We start from the raw sequence: 21,614 nt of genomic DNA on the forward strand, positions 1-21,614 counted from the left end.
CCTGTAAATTCATATTCTCCAGTGTTCGTTGTATTCATAGATGTTCCCTTTCACCCAGTTTTCCCCTGGTTAAACGGACAGGCATATTGTGATGTATGAACGTATGGCATCGACTGTTGTATCCAAAGTAAAGCAACTTAAGATTACTTAAATCGGACAGTCCCGCTTCACTCTATATTTTGATATTCATCAGATAATAAGGAAAACCAAATGTGTTTAACTTCAAGCTTACCATGAATTGTGTAATGTTAATTATTACCAAAAAAAAAACTATAACAGCAGGACTATAGATGGTGTGAAAACTTTTACTAATGTTATTTACTAAAAAAAAAACTATAACAGCAGGACTATAGATGGTGTGAAAACTTTATCTAATGTTATTTACTTAAAAAAAAAACTATAACAGCAGGACTATAGATGGTGTAAGAACATTTTATGAAATCGTATGACAAATGTGGAGATTCATGCTAGAAATATAAAAGTAAGAAGATGTGGTATGATTGCCAATGAGACAACTCTCCACGGGAGACAAAATGACACAGACATTAACAACTATACGTCACCCTACGGCCTTCGACAATGAGCAAATCCCATACCGCATAGTCAGCTATAAAAGGTCCCGAAATGACAAATGTAAAACAATTAAAACGAGAAAACTAACGGCATAATTTATGTACAAACTAATGAACGAAAAACAAATATGTTACACAGCAACAAACGACAACCTGAATTGCAGGCTCCGGACTTAGGACAGGCACATACAGAATGTGGCGGGGTTAAACTAGTTTGTTGGCGTCAAACACTCCCCCCCCCCCCCTAACCTGGGAAGTCTGATTCCACTTGTGGGTCTTTAATAAAAATTGGTATTTGCTTCCAGCTTTTAAAATTATATCTATTTGCTGTTTTTGATATCTATTGTTATTTAAGAGATAACTGCTTTATACAATACTTATTTTTATTGTATGATATTTTAATGACGTTTTTTCAGTCTACTGATAGATGAGTGGGGTTGAGACCTAAATAAAACTAGTTCAACCCACCAACTTTTCAAATGCATGTTCCAAGTTAGGAACCTCGCCAGTTGTTGTCGTTTGTCATATCTTAATGATTTTCGTTATTTGGAGAATTTAGTATTTATGGCAGATTTTTGATGGTTTCTGTTTAATTTACTCACTTTTAAATACTCGGGTAGCAGCGGAACCGTAGCTCTTAGGTTCTTGTGATATTTTTTGACAATTTGCGGACCATAAATCTATGGTTTGCACAAATCAAAGAAATATCATATAGACCATCAGAGTTACGGTTCCACAGCTAATACTCGGGAAGATATTTAGCATGACATATTGTATATACATCTGTCTATTGTGGAAGACTGTTTTTGTCGTTGGGTTAATGTTTTACCTCACTTATCTTTTTATTCGTAATTAAATACCTCTTTTTTGTATATTATAAATGAATATTTGTAGTTGTTGATGTTTATATAATGTATATGCTGTTTGATACTTAAAAGAAATAAATTTAAAAACAAATCAACGTACGGATTTTAAATTTTTTATAGAATAAGGTTTAAGCAAAAAAAGGTCACCGTACGGTCTTCAGCAATGACTAAAACCCATAATTTATAGTCTGCTATTATAGGCCCCGACATGACAAAATATGAATCCTTCCCTCCCTCCCTCCCTCCCTCCATCCATCCATCCATCCATCCATCCATCATTCCATCCATACATGTATATACATGTACATCCATCCATCCATACATACATTAACATATTGTAAAAGACATAATTATTGGTAGTCAGGTACATGCAATACGAATCCCCATGACATAGATATCTTTATCTATAGTATATATGTGTGCAAATACATTTAATATCAGTAATAACATATTTGGATAATCTGTCCACAATGAGGTAGGATTTGTCCCGTTATTTTGTATATCATAGTTCACTTTTTTCCGTAATGAATAATGCCATAAGATACATTATCTATATACACGTACACGATATATAAAAAAAACTATTAGTGGTCCCAATACTTTTTTCGTTTGGTAAATCGCGAAGAAATAAGTGAAGTCGAATGGATAGATTGACAAAACTTTGAAATGCTCTTCACAGTCTCTATTAAAATGAAATACTCGTTTGCAACGATAGCATGTTGTATAAAGGTGTCAACAAAAATACCGAACTCCAAGGTAAATTCAAAAATGAGGAATTCCATAAAACCTGACAAATGATCAAACGTTAGACTTTACTTATGATCAATATAACCTTTATTACTACACATTAAAATAGTAGGTAGATAATAAGTAGATAATCGTTATTGTTTCGATTTAGTTCATTATAATGAATGCTTTACAATAATCATCACTTATTTAAAAGAATTGTAAACATAACGATTTTAATCCGTATATATATAAATAACGAGTTTGTAGAAATATGTATCAACGAATTCAAATTGCATTTTGCAAGGTCTTACAGGCCTAAGGTTGCTGTAGACGGGAGGAATTTGAATAGTTTTATTGTATCTTATATATTTTTTTATTGATTGTTTCTGGTGGGGCCGTTACTCTTTCAATTCGAGTATGTTATCACATCAAATGACATATGTAGTTTACTTTTACGTAGACACCATACATGAACATGCACGATTTATTTCGTATATTATAAATAACAAATCCTTTTTCATCTTATTTTTCAAGTCGAAAATGGCAGCCACCGTTAACTACATTAGAACGAGGTTTGCATGGGTTAAACTTAGAGAATGTTTCTATGGATACAGTGGCAACATCTGCTCGATTCGTATTTGACGGTGGGCCTTCTACAGAGCCATTGGTTCCTCCGATATATCACGCCTCGACATACAAACTCAAGTCAGTGGATGATTACCTGAAAATATTGGACGAGGTGAGTATAGATAGTAATATGAACAAAACGAGATGTGGGTTAAACGTCAATGAGACAACCACCGAACGCAACTAATAACCATAACGCATCTATAGGGCAACTTACAGTCTACATCAATAAACAGGTGTCTATTTGTACATGTTATACCGGTATGTCATCTATAGGGTAACCTACAGTCTACATCAATAAACAGGTGTCTATTTGTACATGTTATACCGGTATGTCATATATAGGGTAACCTACAGTCTACATCAATAAACAGGTGTCTATTTGTACATGTTATACCGGTATGTCATCTATAGGGTAACCTACAGTCTACATCAATAAACAGGTGTCTATTTGTACATGTTATACCGGTATGTCATCTATAGGGTAACCTACAGTCTACATCAATAAACAGGTGTCTATTTGTACATGTTATATGTCATCTATAGGGTAACATACAGTCTACATCAATAAACAGGTTTCTATTTGTACATGTTATATATCATCTATAGGGCAACTTACAGTCTACAACAATAAACAGGTGTCTATTTGTACATGTTATATGTCAATCTCTAAATCAACCCGAATCTCAAAATGTTATGAACAAAAGCAAACAGACACAATCAAAGCTGTTATAAACATTTATTTAGTTTAAAACCATAGTATACATCGATAAATTCATTTTGATTCTTGATTATTCATACCAGAAAAAGGTCATACAATTTATAAAACCCGACGGAGATAACATCTTTGTTTGTGTTATCTCAATTTACACGGAGTGTCATAAAATAGGATTTACACTACTCATGCGTTTTGCATAATTTTCAATATGAATTCACCTGTACATTATATTTTATAAAACATATCTTGTTGTTATAAAATAAATTTCTTGAAAAAGAACGGAAAGCAAGAATATTACGGCGACGTTTTGTTATCTACCAAGAGTTTCAAAGACGCCGTAAACCTAAGGATTTAATCTGAGCTCGGACAGGACTGTAGTTGATGCTAGTTAAATGAATATAACATACTGAAAAGATTTGTCTATCGTTTTACACTTTATGATTTGATATGTTTATATATGTTTTTAGCATACGAAATATGTAAGTCCAAGAATATTATTTGGAAATATCTCCCATGTTGCTTAATTATATCCTTATAAATGTAAATGTCTAAGATGTCTACTACAATGGAACTTACCAAATCATTGTTTTTGCATACCTTTTTTTTTGCGTTTCTTGGTCACAACATTTTTACCGTTATGTCTCCTAAAGAGTGGCGAAAGAAACCAAAGGGACATGCAAACTCATAAGTCGAAAATAAACTGACAACGCCATGGCTAAAAAAGAAAAATACCAACAGACAAACAGACAAACAACAGTACACAAAACAAAACATAGAAAACTAAAGACTGAGCAACACGAACCCCACCAAAAACTACATTTAAAACATAAAACTATTTAACTGAAGCGAATCATTAAGTTCACCACCGGTTTTCGGTAGTGTTCGTGCTTCTCGGTCTTTGGTTTTCTAGATAGTTTTTGTTATCGTTGTTTAACTTTCGTCGTTTTTATTTTTGGCCATGATATTGTCTGTTTTTATTAGGCTGATGATTTTTGAATGCCCCCCATGGTGTCGTTTCTCTTTTTTAAAACCGCCATCCCAATTTTGTTTAACTATTTCACTGGTTGTAAATTAATACATAAGGGAGGGGGAAATATTTATAAACAGACCTTTTTTCAGACCTTATGGTTGGATAGAATATACAATGCTGGATAAGTATGGTTTTTATTTTTCTGTACTCCTTCGTTTTTTTCAGGGTGGTTACATATATTCCAGGCTGAACAATTTTACATGCGATTCCGTTCAAGCAGCTATCAATGTAATAGAAGGAGGAAAGGGTACTCTTGTGTTTAATACAGGGATGTCAGCAATCAGCACAGCTTTGTTCTGCTTTCTGAAATCAGGGGATCACATTGTAAGTATATTATATATAATGCTACAACTCGCGTAATGCAAATTTTGTTGTATTATTCAACCTTTTTTTGTTTTCCTACTTCGTATGTTTTTTTATTTTCCAACAGCTGTTCTTTGATCATGCATATGAAGGTACATCTAGAGAGTCATTGTGTGCAAACTGACAATATAAAAATAAGGAGATGAGGTATGATTGCCAATGAGACAAATATCCACCAACATTCAAATAAAGTGGACGTAAGCAATTATATTCAATCGTAAGGCCTTCAACAATGAGAAAAACCCATACCGTATAGTCGGCTATAATAGGCCCCGACATGAAAAATATGAACCAATTCAATTGAGAAAATTAACGACCTAATTAATAACAAAACAATTAACGAAAAACAAATATGACTGACAAGAAACAACGTCTACCACTGAACTACAGGCTCCTGACTTTGGACAGGCACATAAAGAATGTGGCGGGGTTAAATATGTTTGTGAGCGCTCAACCCTTCCCTAACCTGTGACAGTGGTGTAACAAACTATAAAATCAGTTGAAAAAGGCTTAACTCATCAGATCGATACAAAGCAGGAACCATCAAACATAAACACAGACCGGACGTGGCATGGTATTTATACATCCCTTTTCCCTAACAACAAAAAGACACTAAGTACAGATCTGAGAGTACTCGCAGTTACTGACAGCTAGTTCAAAGCCAATTATAACTTATAAAAAAATCATGTATCTAAGGCTAAAATATTAGTGCACATCCAACATTAAATGGATTTAGTATTAAGACGTCATTAAAAGTCAGAGAAAAACATGACCTTGTGCAATGCCAAAGTAAAGGTATAGACAGATTATAGTACCGTTAAAGTGCTTATGTGTATAACAAAAATATTAGTTAATTAATTTACTGATAACAAAATCAATATTTATACCAATAAAAACAATAAGCCTATAATGTATATTTAACTCAGTTGAGAAAAAAACATCATGAATCTGTTTGCGTGTGACGTATATAAATGTTTAAACAGGTCTTTTCGTATCAAGGTGACTTCCTCTTGAAAACAATGATCTTGTACAATAATTAATATTTATAATAGTATTTAACTGAACGTTTGCAACGATTTAAGTTTTGAAATAACAATGATTATAGATGCATTTAGAAAAATGAATCCATCAGGGGACTGTCAACGTGTCCAATTTCATGCACACTCTATCCGTGTAGCTTTACATCGAAATATCATTAAAATCATGACGCTACAATCAATAATAATAATAATAATAATAATAATGATAATAATCAAATAATTATAATCAAAATTTCAGATAATTTGTAATCCAGTATACAGCGGAATATACGACATAGCAGTAAACATGTTTCCGAAGTTCAACATAGAAGTTTCCTTTGTCCAAGCAGGAAGTTCTGTAGAAGAATACACGAAACAGATCAAGCCAAATACAAAGGTATATGGGAAAAGGAAAATGACAAACATGACGATTTAAGTTTTTCGAATATCAATCTCGATCATGATCCAGCTATACATACTTCATGAACAGGGGTATGATTCTAGCTAAAAAAAACTCCCCCGGCAGGGTAAAGAAAAAGATCGATTAAAATAATCGACACAAGTCTACGCATTACCACGAATTAACGATACGATGTGCTTATGTCGCAAATACGGGAGACGTGTTTTTGTAGTCTTAGATCTCAAGACATCAGAAAAGTCGTCTGGTATGAAATTTAACAATAGTGTCTTTAACTGCGTCTGGATTTGCATTGCGGGTGGTGGATTGGAGTGGTGTATGCATAACAGTCTTTCGTTTTCTATGTTGCGTTTTGTGTACTGTTGTTTGTCTGTTTGTCTGTTTCTTTTTTAGACATGGTGTTGTCAGTTTATTTCGACTTATGAGTCTGAATGTCCCTTTTGTATCTTTTGCCCCTCTTTAACAGGAGACGTATTCCCTATTGACGTATCCTCTGTCGTTTCGTTTGGAATTCGTACGGTACCCTCATTGTTTCTCTATTTTTGGTTATTCGAAATGGATTAGCACGTTTTGAATATCCGTGACGGTTGCCTCTGTTTCTTAAGGTAAATGTATACTTTAAAAAGAACACAGATTCCAGCAAGATATTTGAAATTGGAAGGGTCATTCAACATTCATACGGAAACCAACTGTAATCCTTTTCACATCGACTTATTTCTCTATTTTTCGAGGGAGACTTTACGTAATTGATTTTATAGAAATTGACACTTAGAAATTAACATTGAGAGTAGATTGAAAACTAAACGTTTTGACAAAATAGATGACTTCTTTTTCCCATTCCTAACTACTAGTATCAAATTTAATGTAGCAACATCCGAGTAATTGCATAAGGATTATATATCTCCTAGTTGATACGATATTCCAGAACGTACTTTTCCCTTATGGATTTATTAGTTGAAGATTGCTTCTTTCTAGGAAGCTATTGAGATAAGGGTTCAAGGCTAAAATTGGATTCCTTTCGTCGACAGTTGTTTTACTACTCATGACACCTGAATTTCGTTGACCTCTTTAGACTATCTGTTTCCCGGATAGCCAGGAATATATGTTTCATTTGTCGAAATCGGATGTCCATCCTCATTTTCACAAGTTGTTCTGGATTTTAACATACCATGAGTGTGAGCAATACGACAGGTGTGCTGTTGAAGCATCAGCTGACTGTCTTCCGGATCATCCCCGGTTATTGATTGTTCGAGATTCTCAATTTTTGTTTTCTGTGTAGTGTTTGTGGAATGCTAATTGTCTTTTGTACATTTTGACCATGCTATTGTCTGTTTTCGTCGACTGAGGTTTTTGATTGTCCGCTGTAGTCGTCTAATTTATTTCAGACCTTTTGCTGATTTTCCAGATGTCGAACCTTATTTTCAGCAGCATTGAAATTAGCTGCAGCGTTCTAGTTGGAGGGTTTCCACTTTGTGTACATAACTTTTATAGTCTTAAACACAATGATTTTGTATATTTTTGTTCGTAATACATTGGAGATATACAGTTTTTCCTCAATTTATTTTTTTAGGAAAATCTTAGTTTTGCATCTGCCAATTGAGTTTTAGATTCATTTCAATCATTTTTCAAAGAGAAACTACTATTAATTCATGTGGAAGGTTTAATATTTAAAACACGGACTAATTTAAGCAAGAAAACTTTGTATAGTATTTCTGACTTATAAATATCATAACAGAACCAATTCTAAGTATCTCCAAGTACAGAGTAAAATTGAGAATAGAAATGGGGAATATGTCAAAAAGAGACAACAACCCGACCAAAGAGCAGATAACAGCCGAAAGCCAGCAATGGGTCTTCAATGGAGCGAGAAAATCCCGCAATCGGAGGCGTGCTTCAGCTGGCCCTTAAATAAAAATGCGTACTAGTTCAGTGAAAATGGAAGTCATACTCCAAAAAATATAAATGAACTAAAATTAGAAAAACATACAACACTAACAAAGGCAAGAGGCTCCTGACTTGGGACAGGCGCAAAAATGCGGCGGGGTAAAATATGTTTTGTGAGGTCTCAACCCTCCCCTATACCTCTAGCCAATGTAGAATAAAGAAACACACAGCAATACGCACAGTAAAACTCAATTGAAATGAAGTCCGAGTCCGATGTCAGAATAGGTAACAAAAGAAACTAAGGAAAATGACAATGATACATAAATAATCAAAGGACTACTAGCAGTTACTGACATGCCAGCTCCAGACCTCAATTAAACTGATTGAAAGATTATGTCTTCATCATATGAAAATCAAGCACAATCCCTCCCGTTAGGGGTTTAGTATCATACCATCATAAAATATATGAGAAGAACATAGCCCGTATCATGCCAACAACTGGTTTTAGAATAAATGTGTTTATTTCCGATGCAAAGACCCTATCAGTGAATCAATATTAGTACCAAAATATGCCATTCTTAATGACTTGACAACAGTATCGTAACTATATCCCTTCTGAATTAGTCTGTTTAAAGGTTTTGTTAGCTTTTGGGATGAAAGCCGACATTTTTTTGCTTTGTAAAGTATTTTACCATAAAAGATTGGATGTGAAATACCTGAACGTATAAGATGTCTGCATGTTGATTTATATTTACGAATGATGTCCTTGTACCGATGATAACATTTAGTAAATGTTTTGACTAGTTTGTGATATCGAAAACCCTGGTGTGTTATTTTTCATTAATACAGAGATTTCTTTCGTCAAATTCAAATACGTTGTTACATACACGAGCAAATCGAACAAGTTGAGATATATAAACACCATAAGATGGTGACAAGGGAACGTCACCATCTAAAAATGGATAATTAACAATAGGAAATGAAAAATCATCCGTTTTATCATAAATTTTGGTATTAAGCTTCCCGTTAAAGATATAGATATCAAGATCCAGGAAAGGGCAGTGTTCATTGTTAGTATTATCTTTATTTAAAGTCAGTTCGGCAGGATAAATCTCTTAAGTGTACATACTGAAGTCGTCATTATTGAGAGCCAATATACCATCCAAATATCTAAAAGTGTTATTAAATTTTAACTTTATTAAGCCTGTTTACGAAGCGAAACAACTCCCAGATTGTCAATACAGTTCGATTCTTATACTAGGCATCTTTTTTGCTTCAATTCAATATACTTTTAAATGCAAAGGTTATTTCAGATGTTGTACGGTGAAACCCCTTGTAATCCAAATATGGCTATCCTAGACCTGGAAGAATTTGGAAAATTGGGAAAATCTAGAAATATATTGACAATGGTAGATAACACATTTGCTAGTCCCTATCTTCAGCCTGTTATTAAATATGGAATTGATATATCTATGCACAGTTGGTAAGTATGCCACCAAATGATCTTAAATTCAAGATAACATACTTACAATTTGGAATACCAGTTGCGCGTTCCGTTAACATAAGACTCACACGTGACACTAGAATCAAACAGTTTGAAGGCCAAATCAAATACAAAGTTGAAGAGCGTTGAAAACAGAAATTCTAACAAACAAGTGCTGGCGTCTTGGCTGGTGATATCTTTAGGGACAAAACGTCTATCAGTAGGAGCATCGACCCAATGGTTGTTAAAACTCACAAAACTTATAAGGCTCATAGTTTGAAATGCCATACGCGCATAAGACTCATTAATGGGACTCGAATAAAAAAAGTTGGACGGCCAAATAAAATACGAAGTTACATAACACTCTTAAACCTGTTATAAAATTCTGGGACTAATGGAATAATTTTCGAGTACTATTGATTTTTTTATAACATTCATACATGCTCATAAGGAAATTATTAAAGAGTTCCAAGTGGTGAAGTAAAAATCCTCCATTCGTAAATTTTACGGACGCAATCACGAGTTGGTTGACCGTTATGGAATATCTGTTTCACAGATGACGATGGATATGTCCCAAATATCGTCCCCTTCCTCCCGAATGTGACCTACCGAATTAGACTTATGACCGGGTTTGTACTTACATGAGCAACACAACGGGTGCCACATGCGGGGAATGATATGCCTACCTTTTGGAGCACCTGAGATCACTCCCAGTTTTTTGTGGGGTTTGTGTTGCTCAGTCTTTGGTTTTCTATGTTGTTAGGTGTACTGTTGTTTGTCTGTTTGTCTTTTTCATTCTTAGCCATGGCGTTGTCTTCGTCTTCTTCTTCTTCTTCTTCTTCTTCTTCTTCTTCTTCTTCTTCTTCTTCTTCTTCTTCTTCTTTCACATAGATGGCTTATATATGAAATGAAAAGTAAGCATTTTGCACATTATTTGAAATATTACAAAAGGGTTTAATTAAAGTTGATGTATTTTAAGCACGAAATATTTAGGCGGACACAGTGATTTGATAGCAGGTAGTTTGACATTCAGTAGCGTGGAACTTTGGCAGACAACGATCAGATACCAAACAACATTAGGAGCCAGTCTTGTAAGTGTTAAATCACTTTATGTAATCACTCATGTAACTGAATGTATGCCGAGTTTTTCATAAGAGTTTTTGACATTCACTTAATTGAATGTAAGTCAAATTTGTGGATTTCACGAGAGCACTAATCTTTATAGTGAGGTCCCAACTTATGAGTTTATCAAAATAAGCTAGTCGCGATGTCTCATTAAATTTCTTTTATGCATTAAAAAACACATACACCAAGGAATAAAGATAAAGGTCCCGTTATTACCAATCAAAACAGAGGCCTGAAGTTGTATCAGGAACACTCGAAAGGAAAGATAAATAGGTTTATGAATTTCAAAACAACTAAGTCAGCGATATTCATGTTTTTGATTACCCCACGACGAGATCTAAAATGGCTGAACGAAATAGGCAGAGACATATACAAAAGAAAATGAATACTCAAGCATAAATAGGAACCTCATATCAAAGAGAAATATCTAACGAAACGAACTATATACATTGACAAGCTACACACGGGTAATAAACAATGAAATTTCTGGAAATAAGTGCGACGTAAACCTGGGTCGCAATTCAGAACGTTTTAAAATAGGAAAAATCCGTAGCTCTATGGTCCACAAATTGTCAATGACCTAAGAGCTACGGTTCTGCAGTTACATGAAGAGAGTATTATATTTAGTTTTTATTCAAATTGAAAATCTTTTTTGTTAACCATAATGCAATATATAATTTTAATCAAATGTAAGTTTTTCATTACGTGATTAATTTTTCAGTCTCCACATGATGCCAGTTTATTGCTGAGGGGTATTAAAACATTACCATTGAGAATGGAACGTCATAGTTCAAATGCAATGAAGGTAGCAAAGTACCTTGAGAAACATCCAAAGGTAAATGTCATGAGTTGTATCATATTGATATGAGTTTAAGTACCCAAATTAAAGAATTTGATGAGGATATACCAATGTATCCGGTAACTCTTTACCGAATATAAAATCAATATTAAGAATGTTCATATAACAGATTCATTTTCAAAAAACAATAGGCTGAGAGGTGTATCTGCATAACGCAAGTCAAGAAAAATATGCATAACAAATGGCAATTGTACCACATCTCCTTATTTTATATAAAACATATTTCATATTGGATTGTCATTTCTAGTTTAAATATATTACACATTATGCAAATTTACATTTGTGTACATATCTTTTAAGATAAATTATGTATTGTATCCTGGACTAGAGTCGCATCCTCATCATCAGATTGCTAAGAAACAGATGAAATCCTTTAGTGGCATGATGTCGGTAGAGGCCAAAGGGGGACTGGGAGGAGGAAGAATATTAGCTGAGGTACTATACTTATCATAATTATTACCTATTTGCAAGAATGGCAAATCAAAACCATTTAGATAAAGATTGCAAATATCAATTCCTTCAGAAAAGATACACAAAAGCAATATCATAAAAACAAAAATAGCTAAAAAATCGAAAACTAAAAAACATTTAAGGAAAGAAGAAAAACCGAAATCACATATTATGTTTTGAAGAAGAAACTTCAACGCGTTAGATATCATCGTATTAAAAGTTCTATACCATAGTATCCTTGAATTAGACAAAAGTAATGATAATGTACATCACTTGTGGTTTAGAATTAAAAGCTTTATATATGTCATCTTTATCACCAATTTCTTTTTTATTCCTCAAGAATCTAAGGATTGTACAGCTTGCAGTGTCTTTAGGTGGCGTAGAAAGTCTAATACAACACCCGGCTACTATGACTCATGGACCAATGTTAATGTCAGATGAAGACAGAAGAAGTGGAGGAATAACAGATGGAATGGTTAGAATAAGGTGAATATCGCATATCCAAAAGTTGTCATATTGTGGAAAAGTTTTTCTCCTTTTTTCTAAGTTTTTATTGTGGGGTTTTTCATAAATATGTGTTATACATTGTATATGAAGGTAACTAATATGTTGAAAGATTTAAGATCCTCCTGTCTTTATTTTCCAATGAGACAATTAATTCTCGAATATATAATAACATTAACGGTACCAATTTTACTGCGCCAAATGAGCATTTCGACAATAAATGTATCTTCAGTGATGCTCGAGGTAAAAGTATTTGAAAATCCAAAACTTATCCAAATAATGAAGAGCTTATAAATAAAAAAATAAAAAAGTATAGCCAAAGCCGGGCAAGGAATCAGAGCTTTGCATGAAGGAGATTTATTCCTAAGTTTGAAATAGTTTCCAAAATTTTGTAACAGCAAATGCAATACATGTATCTGTATTTTCATGCCAGTACCGAAGTACTGGCTACTGGGCTGGTGATACCATCGGTTACTAACAATCCACCAGCAGAGGCATCGAGCCAGTAGTAGTAATACCATTAACGGTACCAATTTTCTGCACCAGGTGCGCATCCAATGTAAAAAAGATTTGGATATTGTCTCATTGACGTATACCGCATCATTCAATAACCTGTATATCAATCCACTTGTCTACAATTTGAAAACACGATCAGGTATGCTTCATTGTTTTGTTATTGAAATTCATGCATACACTTACTATGTGAATTGCGAAAATTGTGCTCATCACTGTCCATCGCGTAGCGTTCTGAAACGTTGTTAAAAACATAGGAACCTACTTCAGGAAAGTAAAAAATCATGATGTCAATATCAATTACTTAGTAACTTTATTTCAGTAAATGCGTGCTTTATATAAAACGGCCCTGTCAAGCAATATTTTAATGAGGCCATGGATAAACGGTGATATTCAGTATACGTAAATCAACCCAACAGTGTTATTTGTTTGCTGTCTCACTGATTGTTACCTGAATTTCATTTTATTCATAATTACAAATGCAGTGTTGAGGAAGGAAAATCTCCATTGTATAGTTATTGTTGACATGCAGTTACTAGATTCTAACACATTGAGAATAGCAACTACTTTGTGTCACTATTTACTGAATTTTTACTACATGTCAGTCGTGAGTTAATATATTTATATTTAGACCTAATAGAGACATTAGAGACTTTTATCGTTGACTATATTTTGTTTTATAGTTTATTTTGCAAAAATCAATTGCAGTCTCATTAATGTTTACCTAACAATTTTTTTTTTGTTACCATAAGACGTATTTTAGAAGCATACATGTATTAAATTCAAAATTGAAGGACTATATACTTACAATATTAAAATCATAAGCTGCGATTCCGGGAATAAAAAAACAATTTTACAAAATGTTTTAAATATATGTACATCTTCCTAATGAGGGATAATAGACTACGAAGTCGTAATAATGGCTGTTTTTTTGGTCAAATTTGGTGGATTTCTGCGTAGCGTTTCTCTGCAGTAATTACTTCCATATGTAATAATCATGCACATGAAATCATCATTGAAAACGTACTCACCCTTACCGCTGAATCAATTCTTGTGATGTAATTGTTACAAGCATATGGGTTGTCTGTTATCTGTGACATATCGCTAGTGGAAAATAACAGGGGATAATAATCCTGTTCAGATTCCTGACCATGAATCTGAGTTGTTGACGAAGTGTAGTGAAGGAAGGTAATATTTGCAGGCAGGGGGACACATTAAGCGGTTAATAAGTTACATATACATATATTTTTGGTGCAAAAAATGGACAAAAAAAAATTGAAAAACTCTTTTCATCTCCACCCATTTATTTGGCATAGCCTTTCGGAATTTCTCTTCAAGTTCGTGCTTTATTTGGTCTTATTAACTTTTTTAATTCGAGCGCCACTGATTAGTTATTTGTAGACAAAACGCACATCTGACTTACAAAGTTTTAATCCATCCTGGTATCTATGATTTTTGTTTTACAACCACTGTGTTGATGCCACTGCTGGAGGAGGTTTCACCCGAGGGTATCACCAGCCCGGTAGTCATCACTTCTGTGTTAGCATGAATTATCATTGATAAGGTCATAACTATAAGCTAACTATAATCAAAACAAAGAGTTTTCAATAATACGAAGGATTTTCTACCCCAAAAATCGATACCTTAGTTGTATTTGGCAAAACCTTTCGGAATTTTGAGTTCTCAATGCTATTCAACTTCATCTATGATGGGTTTATTGACGGTGGTCAGGGCCAGATGTTTTACCCCTAGAATATATTTAGTATGTTTTTCTTATACTCAATGAATTACAAAGGGGAGAAGATACCAAGTTCAAAAGCAACAAATCCAATAAAAGAAATGAAAACTGTGTTCTTATGTCTTTAATATAATATATTTCAGTTCTGGATATCGAATTTTTATGTTATACATATTTTCCTTTGAGATCTTAAAAGTAAAATAACAAAAATACCGATCTCCAAGGGAAATTCAAAACGGAAAGTCCTTTATAAAATTGCAAAATCAAAAGCTCAAACAGATCAAACGATTGGAAAACAACTGTCATATTCCTGACTTGGTACAGGTATTTCCTTATGTAGAACATGGTGGATTAAACCTTGTTTTTTTAGCTAGCTGAACCTCTCACTTGTATGACAGTCTCATAGAAACGATATTTTGCAAATATTGCTTAACACAGTCTAAACCGTGTTACTAGAAATTACATATAGGAGCGAAATATGTAAAGTTAAAATGTATTGCAAAATATCAGCTTAAACTAAGAAATAAAGCCTTTTAATGAGATATTTGAATGAACATACAAAAAAAAAATGAAATGCATGATAGTCAACTTCAAACAATAATAGTAAAACTCTTTTGCATATAAGATTTTGTATTGTTGATTAGTAACAAATATCGCTTCTATGGGTCATTCTTTTTTATTCAAATATAAATTACCTTATATTTACATTAGTATTATTTGGGTCTCAAATCGAAAGAAAAGAAATCTTGATTTTGCTTAAATTTTAATGACCATTTATGAGCTATTAAAGTCTTATATGAAAAGAAAAATGGGTGTTATGGGGCAAACTATTTTACCCTGTATCGTAGGAAAAAAACCAAGGAGTCTGAAAATCTTACACAAATCCCTAAATCTGACCTAAGTACATCCTTAAATACCAAATATATAAAAAAAATAAGAGGATATGGTATGATTACCAATGAGACAACTCTCCACCAGTAGTCACCAAATGACGTAGAACGTGTCAAGTTTCATTCGTGTATGAGAATTTTTTTTTATTGATATGGCTAGGTAATCTCCGTAGTTAAAACTATTTAGCGTTTGTAGCAAAAACTCGTTGTTTCTTAGAAATGTACACATTTAATTATATCTGTGAATGATTGTTATGTTGGGTTAAGAAATATATTAATCGGGGTATTCATATTTGGAAGCTAACGCCTCTTTTCTATCTTTGTTTAATTTTAGTATTGGTATCGAGGACCCAGACGACTTAATTGCTGATTTCAAACAAGCCCTGGATAAAATCCCTGAAAGTCTTTGTGCTGAGACTTAAAGGAGCGAATAAGTGAAATCACACATCTGATGATTTGTAACAAAGTGTCTTAGATATTTTATATGAATATGTTTTTTTAATATATATGAACATTTTTGTAACATTGCTTATACTTTAATAAATATTCATTGATAACAATGGAATTTTTACTGCAAACTGACCATTACTTGTTTACGACCGTCATGGAATACACGGGTTGGTTGACCCTTAGGGAATATCTGTTTCACAGATGACGACGGATATGTTCCAATTTTCATAACCACAATTTCCTCTTCTTTTATCCAAATGTGACCTACCTACCGACTTATCGCCGGGTTTGAACTTACATAAGCAACACGACGGGTGCCATATGTGAAGAAGAATCTGCTCAGCCTTCTGTAGCACCTGAGATCACTCCCGTTTTTGGTGGGGTTCGTGTTGATCATATTCTAGTTTTTGATGTTGTGTTTTATGTACTATTGTTTGTCTTTTCGTCTTTTTTCGTATGTTGCCAGTTGTCAGTTTATTCTCGACGTATAAGTTTGAATATCCCTTTGGTATCTTTTGCCTTTCTTGCTGAATTACTATCAGAAGGAATTATTCTTTAATCTACTTTTGTAAGATGTCACGTTATCATATACGTGATAGTAATGAAGCTTCATTATAACATCATAACAACTTATAGATTTACCGGAGGTATGGTCAATACATATTACTAGGTGTCAGATCTTCAGTGCAGTAAATACACGATTGACAGAATTTTTTTTATCATTGTTTCGATTATAGTATCTTAATTGTAATATACATCTGAATACTTATATAGTGTAAAAAGCAAACTTTCGAATTTTTAGATGGGAACTGGAGTGATTACAGCACAGAAATTTATTCTAGACATAAATCCTGGAAGTGTGGAAAAGACTAACTTTAGTGCATCATATATTTTTTTTTCGCTTCGAGTCATCGAAAAAAGTAATCGATCTTGATATAGTAATCAAAGTTCAACACCACCCTCTGAGAAAAAAGAGCAATTTTCCATTCGACACAGTATTGGTCAGGACAAAGTCTCTATGATGAGTTTATTTACAACCTCATGATGAATACCACTGCTGGTGGGGTTTCTTCCCCGAGGGTATCACTAGCCAAGCAGTCAACACTTCTGTGTTCACATGGATTGTCATCGATATGGTCATAATTATAAATTAACTGTTAACAAAACTTAATGAGATTTGTCGAAATACTAAGGATTGTCTACCCCAGATATCCTTAGCTTTATTTGGCATAACCTTTCGGAATTTCTCTTCAACTTCGTGCTTTATTTGGTCTCGTTAACTTTTTTAATTCGAGCGTCACTGATTAGTCTTTTGTAGACAAAACGCGCGTCTGACGTACAAAGTTTTAATCCATCCTGGTATCTATGATTAGTTTTTAAACAACCACTGTGTTGATGCCACTGCTGGAAGAGGTTTCCCCGAGTTTATCACCAGCCCAGTAGTCAGCACTTCTGTGTTAGCATGAATTATCATTGATATGGTCATAAGTATAAGCTAATTGTAATCAAAACATTGAGATTTTTCAAAAATACTAAAGATTTTCTACCCCAAAAATCGATAACCTTAGTTGTATTCGGCAAAACCTTTCGGAATTTTGAGTTCTCAATGCTATTCAACTTCATCTATGATGAGTTTATTGACGGTGGTCAGGGCCAGATGTTTTACTCTCAGACAATTTTTCTATGAGTTTCTTATACTCATTGAATTACAGAGGGGAGAAGATACCAAGTTCAAAAGCAATAAATCCAATGAAAGATGGACAACATGACCACATCATAAAACAGAACATCTTGACAACCAAACAATAATCCACACTGAACATCACGAAGCCAACCAAAAACCACGAAGAACTTAACAATCATTGAATCATATCGGTTAGGGCATTGGTCAAGTCAAAGTTTATGGTGTTCAAAGTTAGTTGTTTACTCTTTAAATTCAATGAAATTTTCCATTGTTTTCCTATTCATGAAAACAAAAGTTTTAATCTTAACATATTTCAAATGTTGCTCAAGAAATCAAAAAAAGTGTTTTTCATTTTCCTAGTTGTCAGAGTATTTGGCCAGGACAAATTTGTCGGTGGTCAGGTCATATTTTTTGTTATGTGAGAGCATCCTAAATGGATAAAAACATATTTACTTGGTGTTTGTTTTTCCTTATCTTGATATGACAATTCATGTCGGTCACCACTTAGTTTGATTAATAAACAATTAATACAACAAATGCTGTATTATAAGTGGGATACTCTCACCCTTTCTGAGGATCTGATATCACCTCCGATTTTGTTTAATGTTCACATGATCCAAGGTTAAGGTTTATGTTGAACTTGTTTGACGAAATTGTATGCTACCTTTTATTGTGTCTCGGGGGATGAAGTGTAGGTTTTTTATTGTCTAAATGATTTCAAAACAAAGATAGACTTTCATTTCCTTTGTAACAAAACACTTCAAACTAAAAGCGAGGGAAACACATATAAGAACTTTAAGAAGAAAACAACAGAACAACTAAAACACTGAACTTCAACAAAAGCAAACGCCAACATACATAGAAACGGACTGTAGATAACAACTGCCATATTCCTGACTTGGTACAGGACATTTTATGAAAAAATGGTGGGTTGTATATTATGATTTGAGTGTGCGCGATACATATTTGTCTTATAACGTTCATCACGTACGATGGAGAACAATAGCTCGATAAAGGAAATAATAGAATGATTCGAGTGTTATAAAAGGTTGTTTTGTGCCTTTGTATTATTATAGATAGACAATCAATTTTATAAACGATAATTTACCACCAACATGTTATAAACGAATTGCTGGAAAATCAGACCCGAATGCCAGCAAAGGTAAAAAGTCAATGTGGATGAGAAAAATATTGACAAATCTTTCAATCTAAAAAAAAACTTTAACACTGAACGAAATTAAAGAGGGATAGAGTTCAGAAGATATGTTCATGGTGTTCCAAGAAAGAAGCCCATTCAGTGGTTGTCTGTGAATATATCTAAATGTTTTAGAAAGTTGGTGTTGATAGAAAAAAATCTTAAAGTCTATATTAAGGTATTTGCTAGTTTTCTTGACATTAGATGATGAAGATCTTGACAAACGTTTTCATTTCCTTTAATAATTTTAAATAAACATAAGTTGAATATCAACTTGTCTTCGTGCACTCATGACATTGGTCGTTTTAACAAAAAAAGAGTCGTAAAATAGAGTAAAAAATCAGATGAAATGTTCCCTTCGATATTGTGGCAATCTTTAAAAAAAACATTCTATAAAAGTGATGTATTACATAAACAATAAAAAAAATATTTACAAAAACTACACAAATAATTGTTAATTATCTCGTTTCCCATTCAGTCTAACATGGTAGCCTCGGGATCTTAGAAGTTGAAGCAAGTATTGACGAGATATTCTGTGTTGAGGTCGACTCCATTTCTTTTGTGGTAGAATCTCGTCACTTGACCCTGGCATTTCAGGTTTGTTGTCAATTTCTAATTGAATCAGGGACAAGAGAAGATCTAATTCAGGATTATTAAGCCTAAGCTGTACACTGTCAGCTTGTTCTTTACTTGTTACAACAAGACTCATGTTCAACCTGTAAAAGGATTTGAATTGATAAAAGCATGCAACTACGTGTCATCTGGAAGAAACTCCTAACTGAAATATCATTAAGAAATCGGATGTAGGATTCTAATTTGATTACCTATACTCTGATCATTTTCTTACCACTACTGTATAGTTAAACTTACATAATGTTCTTTAAAACATCTCATTTGAATTTACTTTTGAAATCTTTTAATTGGAATTAACTAGTGCTTATGTAACTTCAACAAAGCACGTGCACGTGATTAGATATGATTAGGGAAAACACGAGACGCCGATTACGTCCATTATATCCATGACGCTCCCAGACATTAATGCATCAGAGTGACTTATATCTCTCATAAATATAAAAATCAACCCTGCGATGCTTTAAGAAAGTCCAAAAAAACTATGGAAATGCTTTTGAAGAACAAAACTAAAAAAAAATGTGATATTGATACCATGACTAGGAATACTAGTTAAGGGTGGCTCTTCCTAAACAACCAACTGGAAAAAAATTGTAGCATGATCATGTTAGATCAAACGTTTCACATATGGTCGCGGATATGTTCTAAATGTCTTCACTACAATCCCGTCCCCTTTTCCCCGAATGTGACCTACCGAATTAGACTTATTACCGGGTTTGTACTTACATGAGCAACACGATGGGTACCACATGTTGAGCAGGATCTGCTTACTCTTCCGTTGAACCTGAGATCACCCTAAGATTTTGGTGGGGTTCGTGTTGCTCAGTCTTTAGTTTTCTATATTGTGTTTTGTGTACTATTGTATGTCTGTCGGCCTTTTAACCATGGCATTGTCAGTTTCTTTTCGACTAATGAGTTTGAATGACCCTTTGGTATCTTTTACCTCTCTTTTGAAACCATTTGAGCCTTACATAAATGATTAACCTTTCTTGGACCTCTTTCGGGCAAAAATCATCCTCTTCTAGACGAGGTGATGGGAGGAATAAGTTTAAAACTTACTGTATTTGAAAATAAGATTATATTTGGAAACCTACTGTTAACTATTGATGTCTATATATTAACACGTGGACAAAATATTCATTTATATAGGAAAGAAATAAAACTCATCCGTCAATTGGAAAAAAGGAAAAACAGGAAAATTTACATAATATGATTGTTTCATTAAAAAATGCAATACTCAGTTAAAACAATTTTCAAAAGATATTTCGGTTCTTTGTTCTTCATCTATCAGTTGCTTTTCTTCCATGAAGATTTTACAACATTGAAAGTTTCTATTTGTAAAGTATTGAATGAATAATAATTTTCCTTTCTTATACAAAATAACGGGATCTTTCATTTGGATTCAAATATGAGTGTAACATTCTAGGCATCTGTCACAATCTACATTATAATCATCTATATGGTAATGAATACTTACAGGACAACAACAAGAGTTGAATATAATATTCTCTTTGTCTCCATTATTCTAAAAGGAAAATTACATTTTAGTAAAGAAATAAGATATTTATATTTTTTATATTTAGCAAAGTTAATTTTGTTCATTAGTACCTGTATTACATTATAGATGTTTTGGTACCTAACATGAACTGTTCAGGAGGTTATTCTGTTTACGTATCAAGTGCACTTTTGTACTGACATAAAATATCACGAAATATCATGAAATATCATCAATGCGGTCATTTACTGGATAGTTCGAAAAACCTTAAGCTTTGTTTACTTATGCATAGATAGCCGCAGTCAGAGTGATCACAATGTTTGGGATTAGGTTTTTCAATGCTCTTAATCATTGTAAGTGTGTAGTGACCAA

General features: G+C 33.4%; 1 protein-coding gene and 1 long non-coding RNA gene across 2 annotated transcripts; one reads left to right on the plus strand and one right to left on the minus strand.

The window, feature by feature from the left end:
• Positions 1-1,908: 1,908 nt before the first annotated feature.
• On the plus strand, positions 1,909-16,348 carry LOC127701882 (L-methionine gamma-lyase-like). Its single transcript, XM_052205854.1, has 10 exons — positions 1,909-1,913; positions 2,702-2,906; positions 4,708-4,866; positions 6,184-6,321; positions 9,540-9,709; positions 10,689-10,800; positions 11,556-11,669; positions 11,994-12,128; positions 12,484-12,629; positions 16,123-16,348. Exons 1-10 carry the CDS (start codon positions 1,909-1,911, stop codon positions 16,208-16,210), a joined length of 1,272 nt encoding a protein of 423 aa, XP_052061814.1. The 3' UTR covers positions 16,211-16,348.
• A 2,991-nt stretch (positions 16,349-19,339) lies between these two features.
• LOC127702057 (uncharacterized) lies at positions 19,340-21,274 on the minus strand. Its single transcript, XR_007982273.1, has 2 exons — positions 21,225-21,274; positions 19,340-19,833 (listed from the first exon to the last, which is right to left on the minus strand). It is a non-coding gene; the product is annotated as an uncharacterized LOC127702057 (long non-coding RNA).
• Between the last annotated feature and the right edge of the window lie 340 nt (positions 21,275-21,614).

Source organism: Mytilus californianus, unplaced genomic scaffold (assembly GCF_021869535.1).
Source record: "Mytilus californianus isolate M0D057914Y unplaced genomic scaffold, xbMytCali1.0.p SCAF_5, whole genome shotgun sequence".
Taxonomy (NCBI): domain Eukaryota; kingdom Metazoa; phylum Mollusca; class Bivalvia; order Mytilida; family Mytilidae; genus Mytilus; species Mytilus californianus.